Here is a 20,875-nt window from a genome sequence, read left to right as displayed (position 1 = left end):
GGAAACGGCCGCTTGGCAACGCGCGCGAGCCCGGGGGCCAGCGGCCGCCGCTGCGCCCCGCGCTGCTTCTGCTGCTGCTGCTGCGATTGCAGCCGCCCGCCGCCGCCGCTCGCCCTGCCTCCGCCGCCGCCGCGCCTCCTCCCTCACTCGCCGGCGCGCTCGCCTCCTCGCTAGATGGTGTGCGAGCCGCCCGAGAATTAGACTCACTCCGGACTCGGCCAAACGCAACCGAGAGGAGGTGTAGTGTGGTGCCAGGGGGTGGGAGGGGAGGGAGGGAGGGAAAGCGAAGAGAAGGAGGAGGGGAGGCAAAAAAAAAAAAAAAAAAAAAAAAAAAAAAAGAGAGAGAGAGAGAGAAACAACAGCCAACAACTAGAGGGGGAAGGAAAAAAAAAAAGAAAGGAAAGAAACCCCCCACCCCCCCCACCTCCCAAAACTCCCCCCACAAAATAAGAAAAAAAAAAAAAGAAAAAAGAAAAAAAAAGAAAAAAAATCCTGTGGCGCGCCGCCTGGTTCCCGGGAAGACTCGCCAGCACCAGGGGGTGGGGGAGTGCGAGCTGAAAGCTGCTGGAGAGTGAGCAGCCCTAGCAGGGATGGACATGATGCTGTTGGTGCAGGGTGCTTGTTGCTCGAACCAGTGGCTGGCGGCGGTGCTCCTCAGCCTGTGCTGCCTGCTACCCTCCTGCCTCCCGGCTGGACAGAGTGTGGACTTCCCCTGGGCGGCCGTGGACAACATGATGGTCAGAAAAGGGGACACGGCGGTGCTTAGGTAGGATGAACGGCGTGCTTTTCGTACTTGTCTCAGTCTTTCTTTCTGTGTCTCTTTCCACCCTTCTTGCTTTTATTTATTTATTTATTTATTTAACCCCGAGTAAGAATGCTGGTGGTGATCACCATCAAAAAACCACACCGCAAGGAATACAGGTGCTGCTTCTGCCCGGTGCCTGGCCCCTTGATGCTGGGGCAGGTAGGAAGCTGGACGCGTGATGCTAAAGCACTTTGCGGGAACGCCAAGTAGCCCAGGGATGAGTGAAGTGTGAGGTTTAGGAGGGGCAGGTGCCACTTTGAAACTCAATTCACAAGGTCTCTGTTTTACTGTCATGGGGTACTCGTGGAGAGTCTGACAAGTTTATCAGGTTTGTTTCTATTTTACTCTAGCCTAAGCGACTTTTTCAAACTGCTGCCTCCCTGCTCCCATTTATTTTCCCTTTCACTTGGACACTTAGGCTCAATTTCTCCCTCCTCAGCTTTCTTTCTTTCCGCTGATCGTTTTCTTCCCTCTCTCTTTTCTCCCTCCTCATTTTCTTTTCCCATTTTTCCACTTCCTTCCTACTCTCCTTTTCCTCTACTGCCTCTTTTCGTCCCTTTTCTGTGCTCTCTCTATTCTTTCCTCCCTTTTCTATTTTCTCCTCCTGTATATCTTCACCACTCTGATTTCTGATCATATTTAACCGCCTTTCTTCCACTCTTCACCTTTCTCCATCCCTTCTTTTTCTCCCTTATTAATATTCCTATTCTGTGGTCTTGTCTCCCTGTTTTTGACTCACATTCCCCATCCTTCTTCCCACATCCTTTCTCATCATCGTCACATACACATGCATGTTCCCTCTGAACCCTTACAGTACCATCTTCTCACACTCACAAATCTCTTTCCCTTAAACACACTCACTCACATACTCTCTGTTTCACATCCTCACACACACTGGCCCTTCCGTGTTCTAACAGCCACTTTCATATTCACATTCTCTTTCACTGTTTAAAAGGCACACACTCCTTTACTGTTCCACACACTGTCACTCTCACACATGTGTACACATGGTCCCTCTCTCTATGTTTCTCTCTCTCTTTCTCTCTGTTTCTCTGTCTCTTCTTTCTCCTTTCCTTCCTCCCTCATTCCATCTTTAGTTTTACTTCTTTTTCTCACCCTTCTTTCCTCCCTTCTTTTCCCTAAGGTTGAGCACCGAAATGTTTTGTCATTAGTGAACATCCGTAGCCCGATTTTACCCCAAAGCAACACTGCAGAGTGAGATCCTGGAAACATTTTTTTTTTCTCTTGTGAAAATATGAATTGATGATCAGCAGTGCTTAGATCTAAACAAAGCTAAACGCTCTTATTCCTTCATTTCTCATCGCCCTACCTTCTCCCCCTGACACCCCCAACTGACGTACACTTCAAATCTCCCTGAAAGATCTTCTTTCTCTCCACTGGGTGGTAGTTGGCTTATAAGTGTGGATGCACAAAATCAGTATACGCGGCATGTCTAAGGTGAAAGAGAGTAGGCTATGTTTCTGTTTGAATTGTGCAACATATTTTAAATTTAATGATCTGGGTTCTGGGTGTGGTATGTTTTACACCTTCTGAAACATGCTTATGAGTCCAAATTTGTGTGGAATACTATAATACTTTCTGACATACCCTAATAACTAATATGCTTTTATAATATATGTTATCTTTGCTGCTGTAAATACAAAATGCCACTGAATGTACACAAAAATAGCAAATAATTTGTTATAACTTTAATACCTTTTCATTGCTGGTAAAAGCTATGAACTCTATGTCACATAGAGGGTATAAATAAAATGCACATTTTCTTTTTTTCATATTAAGTTTGTTTTGGAAGTTTGAACAACAGTGGTAAGAACGAAACTATCTTCAGAGGCTGCAAACACATATCATGGGGGCTGCAATCTATGTGTTTGTAGCAGTGCACTGCTTATTTGTGATGAGCATTAACATTTTCAACCTAAAGGGTTTGATAGACTACTTGCCTTTTGATGATGTATCTTGGCATTTTGTTTCTAATGAATCTAATACATGCTATGGCTAACTAAAATAGCTGGAACCACATTCTGCTTCTAGGAGACCTATATTTAGTTCACCCATCACTTACAGTAGTGAAGCTTCTGTAACTAGTGGGGGCAATATCTTTCTAGTGTTATTGCTTTGGTGCAGCCCTTGTTTACTTGTGTACATGGTACCACATCCATTTATAGGCTGTATCCTGAGTTTTGTAATATCTTAATTAGAGAACTTTTGACTTTTAAACTTTTTAGAAAGAATAGAATCTGTCTCTTCTAAGTGATTTTTTTTTACCGATTACAGTGTTTATTTTTTTAATAAACAGAATAATTTTGTGTCCTATGAAACAGAAATCCTATCAGCATTACTTTTTACCCAAAGTCATTTGGGTAGTACTAATTCTGTAATTCTCTAGGGAGTATCCCACTTTTTACCTTTCTACATTGCTCATAGGTTTTTAAACTATTTTAATGCATGCATTTATAAGAAATTTTCTCTCTGTTAAAAAAAATGTTACATTGTATGAGTTGTTTTTCTTGACTCTTCTTCTGCATCCGGCATTTACTCTGTCCATAGACCACTACAGACAGAGCTTAAGGACTAATTGAGTGTGTAAGTCAGGTGCCATATTTCTTATCAAAAGTAATGTCATAGTTATAGTTTATGTTTTTACATTGGAGACTTAGAATTATATTTGATGGTATTCTCTAATTAATTAGGAAACAAAACAAAACAAAATTTACCCTCCTGCCTACACCCCCTCACATCAAAGTACAAAAATCTGGTGTTCAGGAGAACACTTTACTGAATTACATGATATCATTCATTAAGCTTTACCCAATAGGCTCTATTTTTAATGTAACACATTCCTCAAAAGTGTCTCTAATAAAAAGCAAGTAGTGGTATAGCAGTTATCAAATAACTTTAAGAGCTAAAGGCCCGAAAGTGCAAAAATGTCGGTCAGTGACTCTGTTGCTTGTGGTTACATTAATGAAACAGAAGTTTAAAGGTCAAATGATACATTTCTATCTTCTAAATGCCAGAATGTCTGTTTTAGAGAAAAAAAAAATAAAGAAAAACAAAAGTTTCCCTAAGTGGCATTATGATACGAAAGGGAAATCATTCTGTGATCTACTATGTGTATCATTTTATAAATCATCTTCTCTGTTTAGCTTAGTGAACTTATAATGAAATTCCATTTCATAATTGCAGCATTCTTATCATTTGAATTTTGCCTTTAAAGTTAGTGAAGCAATATATTAAATGTCAAAATTCCCCTTACTTCTACTAATGTTATTCACTGATAAATCTCTGAAGGATTCACTTGAGCTATTTGGACCTTCTTGATAATGTATTTAATGATACATCTATTCAATATAGAGAATTTGGTACCTCCTTTACTTAAACTTTGGATTTCATTAAATGCGTGCATGTCTTAGAGTGCATTGTAATTTGCTACAAACACAAATTAATGTTTGCATTAATTTATTAAATATCAACTTAAATTGCTACTATGTTTAATACATATTTTATTTTATGTATTTTATGCCTAACAAAATTTGTTAATCTGCATGTGGAGAAATTAACTTTTTCTCCAGTCTTCAAATTGCATTTTGTAGCACATGGAAGATAGGAGTTAATGTTTCCTGGGGTGACATAGCAAAGAACAGAAGATGCTAGAACCACATTAGTCACATTGCAGGACCCTCTGTTTCTAGACCTGGAGAATCAAGGGGAACATAATAAGGTTCTGGATCAGTACATCAATTTCAGATGACTTTTAAAATATTGGTTTGCAGTCGCTTTAATGTGAATCAGTTGCTTTATTCGTACCTTATTAACAAACACAGCTATGTTAACATGTCCAAAATGTGTAATATTCTTTAGAAACAATACAAGGAACATCCTCATTTATATCCTCACAGTGCCTGAACATTTTCTTAAATACATGTCATTTTTAAGTTAATTCTTTCAGTCTGTTTCAACTTCAGCTCTTCTGTATGAATTTTGTACATTTTAAGCCGCCTTCCTGATATGAATTCAAAATATCCTATTCTCTGCTTGTCATGCTTTAATCAAAGAAAGGAAGAGAGATTCTTTTCTTAAATGTGATATCTTCTTTTACCTTAGCAAAGTTGAACACATGCTGTCATTTTAACACTGTAGGTTTGAATGGAGGTTATATGAGATCCCAATATGATATTGTAATATGAAGGACGATTTTTGCTTACAGCAGAGAACATAGGGCACATTTGCACAGAAGATATTTTCGTTGGAAGCTACAAAACTTTCGCAAGTAGATTTATAAGTGGATATGATGAGTATTTATCACTTCTTGGAACTATTTGTCCTATACATTCGCCTTTTGATTAGACTACATTAATTAGTTTGGTTTGAAATGCATGCTATTGGATATAAGAAAGTAAAGGATTTATTTATAAGAATGCAGAATTACCTATAGTAGTAGAAATCAATTGTGCTGTGCTTTTGGTAAATCATTGGATTGTCTAATATTGTCTGTTGAGTCATTCCTACACATTGATACATTACATATTTCAAATACATTGTTTAACTATGTAGGTGATTTCAGTTTAGAATATTAAGGCATTATTTAAAGACCTATAAGCTTATTAAGTAGTGTTGAACAAATATTTTTAAAATTCTGAAGTTTTTTTCCCTTCTTTAAAAAAGAAGGGGAAATAGATTATTTTACTGAGTCATTTGGGAAAAATGTGTTCTAGAATACAGAATAAAATGCTACACTGTTACCTGTAGTGACTTGCAAAGCTGTTCAATTAGCATGACACATTGTTTTGTATATTAATACACAATCATTTGTTATATTAAAGGACAATGTAGTATATTAAATTTTTTCTAGGTAAATTTATTTTGCCTAGTCTTTTCAGTTTAGAAGAATTGATAAACCCATGTGATTGTATAAATCTCTGAACACATTCATGTTAATGAACTACTTATTTTAAATAGATTGGCTTTGAAATTAAACACCTCCATGAAATAAGTTATTTTTTTGCAATACCTGACCTCTGAAGAGCTTAGAGGAATGTTCACATCTTGTTTGTGACAGTTCTGGGCCCAATTAACCAGTCCAACCTTTGTCCTTCTGCTACCCTAGGCTATTGGAGATAGATGGTAGAGCTAATCCCTGAGACAACACTTCCCAGTCAGCCACTGTCATCTGCCTTCAGGTTGTGTAGTTGCACGATGGAGGGGAGTTTGGGGAGAGGAGAGGACGTGATGAGTGAGACTCTCCATTCTTCATTGCTTTGGGCAGCATCCAGCAGTGTCTCCATCTCCCAGGGGAACCTCTTTGTTCCATCCTCCACTGGATCACTGGCTCATGGACTTCTATTTACACTCTCATCTATTCATTCTCATATCTTAGGAGTAGTAGCGGCTTCCTGCTCTTCTAATTTCCTGAGCTGTCTTACCATTACCTATATGGCTTCTCAGCTTTTCTAAACACTTTGTAATCAGTTTCTTTCATTAAATCCCTCTGTTTTAAATAACCTGAATGTTTTGTTTTGCTAGTGGAACCCTGATTGATATATAGTGAAAGGTAATAGCTTCAGTTATTTTAATTATATTTGATTAAATGACTACTTTGCCCATGGCATGATAAATGTTGGTTACTAGCACTAGATATAGGAGTTGTTTAGGGAGACGTGCATAGAAGTTAAACCATAATTACATTAGGGCATATTACAAAGAAGAAAGATTTTCCTGCACCCAGATTATGGTGAGAATAATAAACAAAATGTGTAAATATTTAATTAAATATACATTGATTAATAATATTTGAGTTAGTAATGTTACTATGGGTGGGAACATAAAGAAGTTGATGAATATATATTGACAAGATTCAATAATTCTTTCTTCCTTTATTTATTTATTTATTTATTTATTTATTTATTTATTTATATTGACTGAGCAAAAGAGAAGAACGGGTAAACTCTGTGGATATGGGATCCAAATGCTGAGATAATTCCTACAGAGTTGCCTATTGAAATCAATAGGAATTAAAGGCTTTTCTTTTATGAAGCTTAATACCTGAGGAACTAATCAAAATTTCCAGTTTCTTATGAAGTATATAGTCATAAAAATGCACATGAGTCCAGTGTTTTGGCCACTGTAGAAATTAGTCTCTCAAGCCATTTGAATCTTATGATTAGAAATCAGATCACTTTTCTGTAATATCCTGTTAAGACATAAATTAAGACATTATAGACATCATGTAACTTACATAGAAGAGGTAAGAGATGCTTCGTTAATAAGGTTTTCTTTTTTTTTTTTTATATCTGTCTTCTTAACCGAGTATTAGATCATGTGACATCTTCTCTAATTTCTTCAAAATACCTTCTGAAAGGCACTTATGTAGGTGTCTGGTTCCAATATAAACAAGCATTCACGATAAAGTTCTACCTTTGGTATATTTCTCCATACTTTTGCAAGAAAGATGGCGTCTTAAAACCATCATTGATGAACTGAATCTCTCAAGGATGCTTAAGAGAGGATTTCTGAATTGGGAGGGAACTTGGACTTCTTGATCTCTGCCATGCCATCCATTTTAAAGTTTTGCTGATCTATTATAGATTGTCATTGACACTTCCTACATATAAGAGAAAATAGAATTTATTGCTCTTTTTACCTAGGAGAATCATATTACCTGCCTTTCAGCTTTTGTATAGGATATTTTAAATTGGGTCACATGCTTTTTTTTGTCTGGTATTTTATGGATTTCAAATTCACCAGTGGAAACAAGAAGTTCCCAAACTACTGGAGAGTAAAATGTAGGATTTTCCTATATGGCCATAATCATTATCAAACTAGATTTTAATTTTTTTAATGTTTTTATTTATTTTTGAAGGAGAGAGAGAAAGAGAGAGACAGAGCATGAGTGGGGGAGGAGCAGAGAGAGAGGGAGACGCAGAATTCGAGGCAGGCTCCAGGTTCTAAGCTGTCAGCACAGAGCCCGATGTAGGGCTCAAACTCACGAACTGTGAGATCATGACCTGAGCCGAAGTCAGATGCCTAACTGACTGAGCCACCTGGGCGCCCCTCAAACTAGATTTTAATTAGTCCCTTATATCTAAAAATGTAGTATCATTTGCAAGATATGAAGAAATTTACTAACAGCAGTTTTTTTGATATTTTGTTAAAATGTACTTTCCTGTTCTTTGCTAATTTTGATATACAAACCACCTGAGTGTGTAAGTGCTGTGGCTCTTGTTCATCTATTCCTAGACCTTAACACAGAACCTTACATTTTTCAGGCTAACATCTACTATTTTTTACATTAGTGAATCCCTGGAAGAATAAGCAAAGGGATAAATGTATTTGTTCTTTAGTTTATTAATTGTTTCACATTTAATGATTGTATTATATTTAATACTGTGGCAGATCTACATGTTTATAGTGATTAAGTACTTTTTATTGAATCTATATATCAAGAGTCTCTGCCTTACGTAATTCCTGCAGAAGTCCTAGTGGGTTAAGATACATACATTGGAATCACTCAGTATCTTTTAATTGCAGTGCATAACCTACTAGTGGGTCTTGAAGAAAGGTACTGGATACTAAAGGCATTTTTTAAATTAAATGTACCAAATAGAGTAGAAGGCATTTTGTGTAATAAAGGTAAGTCTTGTCTGATAAAACTTTAGTGTGTGTGTGTGTGTGTGTGCACATGCACATGCTGTGGCAAGATTTTAGATGTATTACTGAGGGCTTCAGCAGGGAGACTTTGAGACACAGTGGTATGGTTGTAAGATTTTAAATTGTGGTTATAATTTTAAGAAGATCCAAGATTTTAAGTTATATAGGAAGACTTTTGCCATTTGCAATTATAATCATCAGATAAGAAAGACAGTTCAAAGTAGCATAATGTCTGTTGTGACCTCCTAACATTTTTTTCTGTTTCTACCTCAACCCGTGGAGCTTCTTTTTCCTTTCTCCTAAGGATTCAATTAAATCAAATCAATAAAGATACAGGGGTAGAGAGAACTGGCTGATAACTCTCAATTATGAAAAGTAGCTATATGCCCCAAACCAGAGCAGCACTTTTGTATCATTCCAACCATCTCCCAGAGGCAGGTCAACAGTACTTTATAAACCACAGGGTATTGATACTAGCTGATAGAATTTTAATGTGGTCATATGGCTTTGATTTATAATGTTGAAGAGGTTATCTATTAGCATAGTGGTTTCTAAGCCATATCAAGTTCTGAATCCTGACAGAGGACCTTGATGCTCTTAAGCATCCAGCTGGCATGGGAATTGGTCTTTTAATCACTTTTTCTAGGAAAAGGGGAATATAGGAAAGGAGGAATTTGGCAGGGTTGCCAGTGTTAAGTGTTGGCTCTTTTGAACAGTAGCCAGTGCATTATACTTTTCAGATAGCTGGTAATTTGTTCATTTAAGGAAAATGTTTATAACCCTTTTTGGTCCAGAACTAAATTGTTCTTCAGTGAATTTCACTAAGTTGTTTGGATATAGGTCCAGTGTCCATGATGATGCTACAAGATAGGGTTTCTTTAAAGCTATTGCCATAAAGTACTGAAAAGTTTTGGATGATTTAAAAGGGCCCTGGGAAAAATGTGTTCTGTTGTCTTCAGAAACTCCTTTCCTCTCATTCAGCTAAATTAAATTTAGAGATATTAAAAGGATTTAAGAGACATTGTGAACATAAGAACAATAATCAGAAGACAAGAATATTGTTTGTGTATTCTTTGCAATAACACTACATACTGTTGTATTGGGATATTAAATGAATAAATCAAAGGAATCATAACGTTTTCCTAATCTTATAGATAAAATATTTCTTATAGGAGAACATATTTAGATATATTTGATTTGTAAGTAACCTGTTTTCCATTAATGTCTTGGTAATTGATCAGCAGAGTTGATGGCACCTCTACTGCTTAACATATTGCTTGACACATTATTAGTGTTGACTGAAGCACTCGAAGGAGAGAAGGAGTAATGGGCAAGGGAGGAAGGTGAGGAAGGAAAGTGTTATGCTATATGAGTGACTTCTGATCAAATTACCTGAAATTTTGAATCACTGGGATGACATAAAATTAAGCCCACAACTTGTACTATATTATAATAAAAATGAAATAATAAAAGAATACTGTTTTGTAATAAAAAGAATATATTATAGTAAAATAATTCCCATAAAATGAATACATTTCATTTTATATAATTCATCAAATAATTGGAATAATCCTAAACCTACACGCTTCCCATAATAAAGTGATGTATGTTATACAAACTGAAGTTCCAAAATCATATTTTACATTCGGATATATGTCTCCCTTCCAAGCTACTAGTCCAATTATATTTGTTTTAAAAAATACCTAATAACTCCATACCTTGGCCTGCAGTGCGGTCAGGGGCTAATTTTTTGGAATATGTTCACAACAGGAAGTTATATATAAATCTTTGAATAATTGCTCTCCTGTCTTATTGAGCATATGTCACTGATCGATATTTTTTTTGCTCATACATCATTAATGTGGAATAATAGATATAAAAAGTTACTTTTGCTTATGCACAGAGTTTATCTCCTTTGGTATTGTTTAGTTGTATTGAAACCTGTCATGCTTTGAGGTATCCAGAATGATAGTTATGAGAATTTGAGTTCCTACTTCTCTACTTACTGGCTACATGACCTTGAACAAATAAATGCCTTACCCTCACTTTGTATGTCCTTAACAGAACTACATGGATTATATGAGATAATACACATAAAATGCTACCACAGTAACTACTACATAGTAAGCACTAAATTTATATTAGCTAATAATTTTGTGTTGCTTTTCTTCTCCTACTCTTAATCTGAAATTTGTTGTCACTATTTACTTATTGATATGGGTATATATTTCCCCATTTAAATCATTGATTCAATTATGTGTGAAGCATAATTGTACAATATGCTTCACAATTGTACAACTGTACAATATTCAATGAATATATATTTTTGCTATGATTTTGTTAAAATAACATTTGTTGAACCTCAGGGTGTCAGATAGTGAGCTGTGACTGAACAACAAAACCACAAGGGAGACTGAATGAAGTAGAGATGTTTATTACTCACAGGTCCTGGAGGAAGCACATGGCATACTGCCAGGGACCTTATGGGAAATCCAGATAGAGAGATCAGCTGAACTGGAGTACATACCTTTATGAGGGTGATGGGTGGAGTGTTTTGGGGTCTTGGTTCAGATCAGGTCAATTCTAACCAAAAAAGAGTAGAGTTTTATCTTAGCCTTGCACAAGGGGAAGGTACACAAGAGGAGGCAGGAGAGAATGTTGCTCACAAGGACTCCTTGAGGAAGTGGTATCAGGAACTTAGATTTGCTTATGTCTCTTCTGGAGATGCACAAGTGAAGGGGCTAGTGTCAGTGCGTTCAAGGCCCCTGTGTGCTACTTGGCAGCAATAACATGGGACAGTTTAGCTAAACACTTGGCATTTTGTATTTTAAAGATTCTGTTCAGTGGACATGATTGTGTTTTTGTTATTGAGCCTGATAAGCAAATGCAGTAACTCCAGGAACCACAAATTTTGTGCTCAACAGACTGATGGTGACTTGACTCACTTAACATAAAAGTAAGAATATCACTGTAATTAGGTGGTCACATGAAACATTGAGAACAGAGGAAGAAATGAAAAGAGACAGAAGAGAAGACATGAGAGGGATTAGAAAGTACAATATGATGGCAGTGGAATAGTTAGAGGGTGAAGATTAACATTTGTGACAGTTTAGGAGAGAAGAGGTGATAACTGGTGACAACATTGGAATAGCCGATAAGAGGGTGAGAATAAAAAAGAAGCCAAATGTGTGTTCTGGATAGGGTAGCAAATAATTCTTCAGGATTAGATATGCCCTTATGTTTCTTTAGGGCATCTGTATGTATGCTGAAGGCAGTACAGTTAGAAGTAGTCTGTATGGGCAAGAACTTTCCATCTATATTGCCATTTTATTCATAGACAATACACTTAGGAGAAGCTCAGGAAATATGCTTGCTTTAATTTTGCATATTTGCCAAATGCATAGCAGAGTGATTTAGGTTCATAATCATGACAAAGCCATCATCATCATGATTCAGATTTCAACTAACAGTCACTGTGTACCTACTGTGAAAGTATATGACATACTTTCACAACAATATGCAATAAATTATTGCTTTCCCAGTTTTATAGCCAAGTAAATTCAGGCTTAGAAAAATAAGTTAACCTGTCCCAGGTAAAAAGGGTAGTAGCTGAACGAGAATTCAAATCTAGATTCTTTTATCCCAAGTTCCATGGCTTTTCTCCTATCTTGTGTCTCTTACTAAGAAAAAGATCAAAACAATGAGTAAATTTATTGCTAATTCATCTATTAAACACTTATTAAGCACTAGTTGCATTTTATTTGCTGATTAGCCAACAATGATAAAAAAAATCAAGGTATGTTACATGTATGAGGAAAAATGAGAGATTGTAAGTGAGATTAAATGCATACATCTATTACATAGTCAAGTGATTGGAAAATAGTGAATTCTTAAAATTATAAATATTATGAAATAAAATATCTCATCCAATGATTTCATCCCTAATGATTAGAAGTTACTGATAATACAAGGGAAAAAATGAATGGCTTTGAATACATTTATATAGTGAGGCATTCATTGGCTATTTTGTTGAATTTTTACAACAGACTACAACTTTTCTACTTTAGGCTTGGAGAAACAAACTTACAGAAGATGAATAACTTCCTGAACTTTAATATAGGTAGTAAATGGCATAACCATGGCTTGGTCCTAGGCTTGTGTGTCTCCATGGCCTATCCTCACTTTTTAAAAAAAGTCATAATATTTCTTGGAGCATTTAGTGTACTCTAGTCCTTAACAGAAAGGAAGAGCGGTAGTTGCTTGCTATAGTATTCTGAGTTCCCAATTAAGTCATTTGAATACTAATTCTGGCATAACTCTCAACAGCTGAACCAAGTTGATTTCAAATCCTTCTTTGAAAAGGGTTAGGCAGCCTAAGGAGCACCATTATTTCCCAAGATAGATGGGAAGATCAAAAAAATTCAAAGACCTATAAAAGATGTTTTTATTCCAATTACATTAAACATGTCAAAAATGTTTTTGAGTCTTACGCTTAACTGTAGTCAATGGATAAAATGAAACATACTGAAATTAGATAGGTTGCCTTTTCTGTTAGCTGGTAGAAGGAGTGTATATAGTTTATAGCCCAGTTGAGTGAAAACTGATTTTTTATCTGATCATATATAATTTAAGCATCTTCCTTAATGTGTTTATTTATCCACCTTCCAAAGGTTTTACGTGTGCACCCAAGAGGAGAGTTTCAAGTCGAGTTGTTTTTTGTCTATCCAAGCTTTCCCAAAATAAAGTCCTATTTTTGTCTCATATAATTCAAGAATATTTTCAACCCCTCTAGCCCCATTCTAACTCTTCCTTTCCTGAATTCCAAATTTCTACACCTTTCAATTTTACAGTGTTTATTCTGTCAATTTTTCATTGTGATACACTGTTACGTTTGATTCTGCAAAGGAATATAACAGCTTCTGTCTTATACAGTACTCATTTACTTATATTATTGCAAGTCCTTCACAGAGCTTTGCATATTGCTTTTTGTATAGAATATATTTACTAAATACTTTCATTGATCATTTTTCGTTCTTCTTTCAGGAATTTGTTTTGTATTTTTTCCAGTAATCATATAGTTTTTTCCATAGGGAACATGTTCTTCCAGATATTCATTCACCTGTTTTTTCAGCATATATTTATTGAGTCCCCATCAGACACCAGACACTTTCACTAAGTTTGAGATACCATCATGATAAGAGATAAGGTTCCTTGCATTGAATTTACATTCAATGTAGTTCGACCTGTATCCTTAAACAGTGTTGTATCGTGTAAAGAACTTATGTTTTGACTTTCTACTTCACCAATTATTAGTTCTGAGATTAATAGTTTCTGAGACTCCATTTTCTTGTCTGTAAAATGGAAATATTGATAGCTACCCCTGTACTTACTGTAAATCCTAGTACTAATGCCAGTGAATACTGGTAAATACAACAAATACTGTAAATCCTAGTAATGATGCCGGTGAATACTGCCAAAAGCCGTATTCTGCACAGTGGTGCTCAATGTCAATGTCTTTTCTTTTTCCCTTCCTCAGTCTTCCTTTAATACAGCTGTAACTTATGGCCAGGACTATCTACTTGAAGGAATTGTTATATGTTATATTATACTTCCTGCATTCTCTGTTCCCCAATAACTTCTGAGACTCACCTAGTTTTAATACAAGGCATCTTTCTGATACTTTGAAAAGTAGGTTTAACCTGAACATATGATGAACATCTCATTTATCTTGTTTGTTTCTTGGACTCATTTTTTTTTCTTCTAGGATGTTCTACTCCCTTCATACTGTGCTCTCTTTTGAATAATTTTGTACATTTATTTCTCCCTAAATTTGTTGTCAGTTTTTGACATATTTTGAATGTCCATGAAGATTATATTTTCTTCTTCACAATTTCTTCTCTTGGCATTAAAATATTCTTATCGTTATTATGTGTTTTTTCTAAAATCCTAGACTTCTCTCAGTACGCTTTCATTATTGTCTTTCTTGTGTAGGATGGTGATATATGTAAGGAACACTTTATAATTATCACCTGGCTAATAATTTGGAATTCTTCAGCAAATGATTCTTTGTTAAATAGTACTTCCTTACTTTTGCCACTTCACTTTCTGAATTATCCTGAGCCTCCTGCCCCTAATGGAGTGGATGACACTTCTCCCTAATCTTAACAATTGATGAGCTGATTTTCTTACTTTTCTTGGAGTATTCTAAAAATTCTCTTCTTATGTGACTTATATAATCAATTGGTTTCTGGCAGGCAGTATCTAGACTTCTTTATTACCTAGTTTCAAGTAGCATACAATTGTATAATGTTTATATGGGGAAATCATTAAAGGTAAATTCTCGTTAATTTCCTTCATTTATGTTAAAACATCTATTCACTTTTTTTCTCCTATACAGGAATATGGTGCTTTTTCAAATTATCCTAAACTTTTCAATATCCTCATTTTTCCCCATTTCTAGTTATTCTAGAAGTGTATTTAGGTTAGGCCCTTGAAAAATAGTGGCATATTTCTTTGAATCATTGAATAAAATTGAATCAGGAAACTGTTTAAGTTTAGTTCTCTATAAAATGGGTTAATGATACTATCTAAACTATAGATTGTAAGAATTAAATGAGATAAGGTTTGTAGACTCCATAGCATCATGCCTGGTACAAAGTAAACAGTAAATGAATGGTAGCTATTAGGATTTTTATAAATATCATTAACAATAAAACTTCATTAATAATTTTAGGGGATTATCTGACAGCAGACAAAATCAAGATCCTCTGGTAATGTGCTTACTTCTATATGCTCCTGCATGCTTTGGGGACTTACTTCATGAATTATCTTTTACTTTAGGTAAGACTTCTTGCTATTGCCTCCCCTTTTGTGGGGCTTTCTTTTCCTTATCAGTTGATTTTCCAAGATGGATTTTCAATAATGTTTGAGTTCTATTCATTTTTTAAACTTAGCTTAATGCTAATTTTTTCATGGAACATTTATTAGCTGCTCAGAATGAAAAAATTGAAAGCAAAAATTTAAACACCTGGATATATCTATCTCTATATATCTACATATAGATATAGAGATATATATAGATCCAAATTTATTTATCCAAATATGTACATGTATGTATGTATCTGCACTTCATGACTTTGTAAGCCCAGTTACCTTGCATTAATGCTGGATTTTATAAAATGTGTTTGGTGAACATAAGTAGTTCTTTCCTTGGATTTTAGTTATTTACGTACATGTTTTATGAGATATGTCTACCCTATTGTAGGCTTTGTGAAGTTAGAATTTTTACCTTAACTGCCTTTGTATCCCTTTGGCCTTAAATAAGCTTGTTGAGTAGAAAAATTTTTGTGGAAATGAGTAAATGAATCTAAAACAATTAGTCTCACAATAGAGTCATTGCATGTTTGATTTGGGAGTTACACAGGAAATATTTTCAAAAAAGATCATCTTAGGAATTATGCAATGTGTTACTTTTTTAATGTAACACTACCTAAAAATCAGATGGGGGGTACTTTTTTGGTACTTTATTAAATAAAATCACTTGTATTCTAGACTGAAGGGTGCTGTAGTGTTTTTATTTCAATTTTTTTTTTTGAGTGGAGGCTCATAAAATAGGATATCACAAGTGGGGAGGAAGAATGAAGTTCCAGTTTAATGGGACCAAATACATGTCAGAGTGGGAGAATTGTGAAGAACTTTGTGTCATGATAATGATGCTAATGCCTATAATTTCTATAGCCTGATATGAAAATACTTTTTAAATTCATGAAATTAACAAGGCACCTCATTGGAGGTTTTCCAAATATCTTATAAGTTCCCAATGAGTATACTTAATATTACATGCCTTAGAGATTGAAAAAACAGATCTTTAGTTTGGCTTTAGAGGTAAAGAACTTTGGTTTCTGATGCCTGTAGTATGTATTAGCAGACATTCTACAGTTTATTTGATAGTGTTACATTTCCTTGAACCACTCTTAACCACTGATATGTTATTCCTAGTAAATTAGAGACATACTTGAGGATAAAAATTAATTCCTAATAGTTACATTAAATTGTGGCATTCATATCTCAGTTATTTGCCTTAGAAAAAATTCAAAAGAGGAGTTTTGATATATTTTAAGATTAAATGGAAATACTGAAGCTGATTGCTTTCAGTACCAAAAAGCTGATTAAAATTAAAGGCTAACAAAAATTATCTTCTTTTTTTTTTAATGATTATTTTTCAGAGAGAGAGAGAGAGAGAGTGTAAGTGGGGAGGGGCAGAGAGAGAGGGAGACACAGAATCCAAAGCAGGCTCCAGGCTCTGAGCTGTCAGCACAGAGCTCAACACAGGGCTTAAACCCAGGAACCGGGAGATCACGACGTAAGCCGAAGTCAGATACTTAACTGACTGAGACACACAGGAGCCCCCCAAAATATCTTCTTTAAGAAAATTTTTTTTAATGTTTATTTTTGAGAGAGGGGCCGAGAGAGGGGGAGACACAGAATCTGAAGCAGGCTCCAGGCTTTGAGCTGTTGGCACAGAGCCTGACGTGGGGCTCAAACTCACAGACAGTGAGATCATTACCTGGGCTGAAGTGGGACACTTAACCGACTGAGTCACCCAGGCACCCCACCAAAACTATCTTCTTAATGGAAGAGTCAAGTTATTATCTTTTTAAAATTATTCTCTTTTGATATAAACATATAGGTTGGTAGTCAAACAGACAAATAGCTACTGTCATCAAGCATAGTTAAAAAAAAGACTGTCCAAGAGTTTAGACTTAATTTAGTGTGGAGAAAAAATTGACACAAAAGTGTACATAAACTGATAGTAATTGTGTAGTTATCTAACTTCTGATTAAGAAAATATGTTATGTATGTTGTTGAACTATTTTATGAAGAAATGACAATTGTATGTTTGAAATTTACTTGGGACAGTAGTTTATATAATGAGTTATAAATTTATTGCATTAACATAAGTACTTTTAAAACAGACAAATTATAAAGTAAGTTCTTGATAATGATCTTCCATCTATAGAAAAATTAGACTTTGGTACATTTTTTCAGGTTTTCTTTGTGTTCAAAAAGAATTGCCTAAGAAGAAATAAAATACTGGTATTTTGAATGTTGATTCTTTCAGTACCAAAAAGGTCTGTACATTAGTAAACATTTTATGGGTGTTAAGGACTGTATTTACTGTCATTAAAATAATTGATCTATGTAAATAGTGTAAACTATTATAATTTATTTTTCTAAATATTTAAAATATTTGAAAATTTTAAATATTACTGTAAAACTGTTCATTCTCCATATACTATTTACTTTGAAAGATAAACAATAAAAGATATTGTAAGATGGTAGATATCAGAAAACAAAAATAACATAGTTGCTCAAAATATATTTAATCAGTTAGTATAGATTTTTCTGTATTTAAAAGCCTTTAATACAGAGTCTCTGGCTATTTAGTAATAGACCATAATCCCAATAAAGTAAAAATCAAGATATGATTGTAAATATATCTTATAAATTTTGAAATAAAATTTAAACATATTTAGTTTATACTTGAAAATAATAGTTGTATTTTGAAATGTTGTATTGTTTATGTTATCTTACTTAAACATCACAACATCCTTATGAGGGAAGCAGGACCAGTATTAAAATTCCAATTTTACAAAGGGATAAGTACAGGTTTAGATGTTTAAAGACTTCTTGGTTATGAATAGTTAACGTTTTTTCAAACTGATTTCTTGCTCGATATTTTTCTTCATATTACTGATTGTATAAACTACTCAGTGTTACAGATTTTATCTTTTTTTCCATGGGGCTTCAGAACATTTCATTTTGGCCTCCATATTGAATATACCTATCATGACTAGTGATATCTCTAACCTCCATTATTTTGTGCTCCTTTTCTTATCGTACTTTACCCTATTCTACAAAGTAAGTGTATGTTGAGTAAATAATGGTAACATCTAAGGAGAAATAAAATCACATGAGGAAAATAAAATGAAGAGTACTGGAGAGAAAATTACTTAATGTTTTCCCCCTATTTTATTATTGTCATTGCCTTTTGTCACTGCCCTTTTTTTCCTTTTTGCTTTCATACCTTCTTCCTCGCTCTGTACCCTGAGAGAAGAAAGTGTCAGGAGATGATGAATATCCATTAATGCCAGTTCTTTAGCTAATTGCACAATGGGGAAATTATGTTACCATCTTGCTTAATTTGGGGTAAAGGAGCTCAGAAGGATAAAATTCTTTGTAGAAAGAAGTGCCTTGATAGCAGTGGTTCAATAGAGATAGAACAGACTTCAAGTAAAGAGAACGTTAAACTCTACAGGGTTTCTTTTTTGTCTGTTTTATTTTGTTTTCACTAGATATATTCATCATAAGTTTTTTTTTAATGTATTATTTAAGGTTGCTTTTATTAAGCATATATTTAACTTTAACAACAGATTTTCCTTCCCTTTTTAATTCAAAAACAAAACAAACTACTTAAATGTAAAAAACTTGTAACAGTCCTTTGGAGAAATCAAACATCCAATTTGTATAGATAATTTAAAATAATAAGATAATAGACAACTTTAATCAGTTTTGATCAGAAAATCCCCAGTGGTGCCATGGGGAAAGCTGATATATGCAATGTTAATACAAAAGTTCTTTTAGTTGATCTGTATTTGATCAACAATTTTTGTTTCCTCTAAAAAATTCGAACTGGTGCCCACAGCATGCCATAAAATTCTCTTTACTGTGTACGTGAACATTTCTTCCTGTCAGTTGAATTCTGAGATTAGTAGAATCAGTTATAATATGTGTTATAAAAAAAGTTAGTTTCTACAGACACAATGTTAAATGCTTTGAAAATACAGGCAATTATTGAAAATAATTATGTTTAACTAGATGTACGTGGAGTAACTAAAATATTTGTAAGAAAATAATTACAATTTAGATGTATTCTACACTGAGAATGCTTCACAAGTATCTTTAAATTCTCATAACACTTTGAAAAACCAGAAACTGAAAGTCTGATCATCTTAATTGGAGCATTATGTGGTATAAGACATAGTGTGGAATTTTAGTGGTCATTTTTGTTAACAAAAGAAATTATTCAATCTTTTAAGACTGATATATGAATATACATTTTAAATGAAAACAAAATATTTAGGGTATGTATATGATAAATTACCTTTTGACTGGCTGATCAACATGATCTTAATCCAACTTTTAAGACATTCCTAAAGATTATTCTATGAAGAAAAATTTTAGAAAGTTAATATCTTCAAATAATGTGCCCCTAGCTGTGAAATGAAGCACCTTCCTTTACTCCATATTCTTGAAGAGGGATTAAAATAACATTTTAAATTGATATTTATAAAGAATAGAAGAAACTACATGCCTCTTGCTCTTTGGAGAGAAGTGATAATCATGATTTATTTATTGATACAACTAATATTTCTTGAGCACTCAGTATATGACAGCATCATGCTAGGTTCCTGGGATTCATTAAGACAAAAAAAAATCTTGTCCTCAAGGATTTTATAATCTGACAGGTAAACCAATTGACAGGAAAACAACTAGGGAAGAAAACAGCATTACTAATAAGGAGGAGAGTAATGGACACTTAGTATTCTTTTAGGATGTTCAACCTGGATGTCTCCTCAGGCTATTAAAAAAAAAAAAAGTAAATGCATTCTCTTAAGGAGAAATCTCAGTGCTAACCAGGATTTAAGGGTGTATAACCTTATCTCCCAAATCTTCACCATTTTGCTCTTATAGATCCCATTATTTTCACATATAGTATTACCTTTGATTTCCCCAATTTTCTTACAGGTTAGACACTTCTTAGGAGCCTGCCCCTGTGACCCCATCTGAGGTAGACCTCTGGTGAGACATGACTGGTTTTCAACATGACATGACATGCCTATTTCCTCAATGTGATAGGCTCTATCATATGTTGTATTAATTAATTGTCTTTTTCTTTCTAATTTTATGTAAGAGTGGGGACCTTGCATGCTTTCTGTGAGGCTTTATCTCCAGGGCTGAAACAGTGCCCAACCCACTGGGAATTGCTCAATAAGGTTTTGTTGACAGTAAAAAATAAGTTTTAGAAACAAGATTTTTTTTAACTGCAAGTTTCTCACTATTTAATGTGACAATGTTAATTGTTAATTTTACCAAATATGTAGTTATTCCAAAATTGTTTTATCTTGGATATTTTTTTCTGAAAAGTATCTTTTCAGATCATTGTTCTGCATAACAGAGTTTGGGAAACATACATACACATTAGAAGGTTCTTACGCAATTTTATTATTTTAAAGTGATCAAATTAAGAATGTTTATAAAAATATCATTCTAGGTGCTAAAATTAAAATACTTGTCTCCAAGTTGGTTATGAACTTAAATGTCAACAAATACGAATTTGTAAAA

The 20,875-nt window shown here is 34.4% G+C and overlaps 1 protein-coding gene across 1 annotated transcript in view; it reads left to right on the top strand.

Moving 5' to 3' along the window:
• The first annotated feature begins 438 nt into the window (after positions 1-438).
• NEGR1 (neuronal growth regulator 1) overlaps positions 439-20,875 on the top strand; it is an 840,003-nt gene continuing 819,566 nt past the window's right edge. The window contains exon 1 of the mRNA XM_027058871.2: positions 439-766. Coding sequence (XP_026914672.1) covers positions 591-766 — 176 coding nt within the window. The 5' untranslated portion in view covers positions 439-590. The remainder of the gene's footprint in view (positions 767-20,875) is intronic.

Source organism: Acinonyx jubatus, chromosome C1 (genome assembly GCF_027475565.1).
Source record: "Acinonyx jubatus isolate Ajub_Pintada_27869175 chromosome C1, VMU_Ajub_asm_v1.0, whole genome shotgun sequence".
Taxonomy (NCBI): domain Eukaryota; kingdom Metazoa; phylum Chordata; class Mammalia; order Carnivora; family Felidae; genus Acinonyx; species Acinonyx jubatus.
This window is presented reverse-complemented; position numbering and strand designations above follow the sequence as displayed.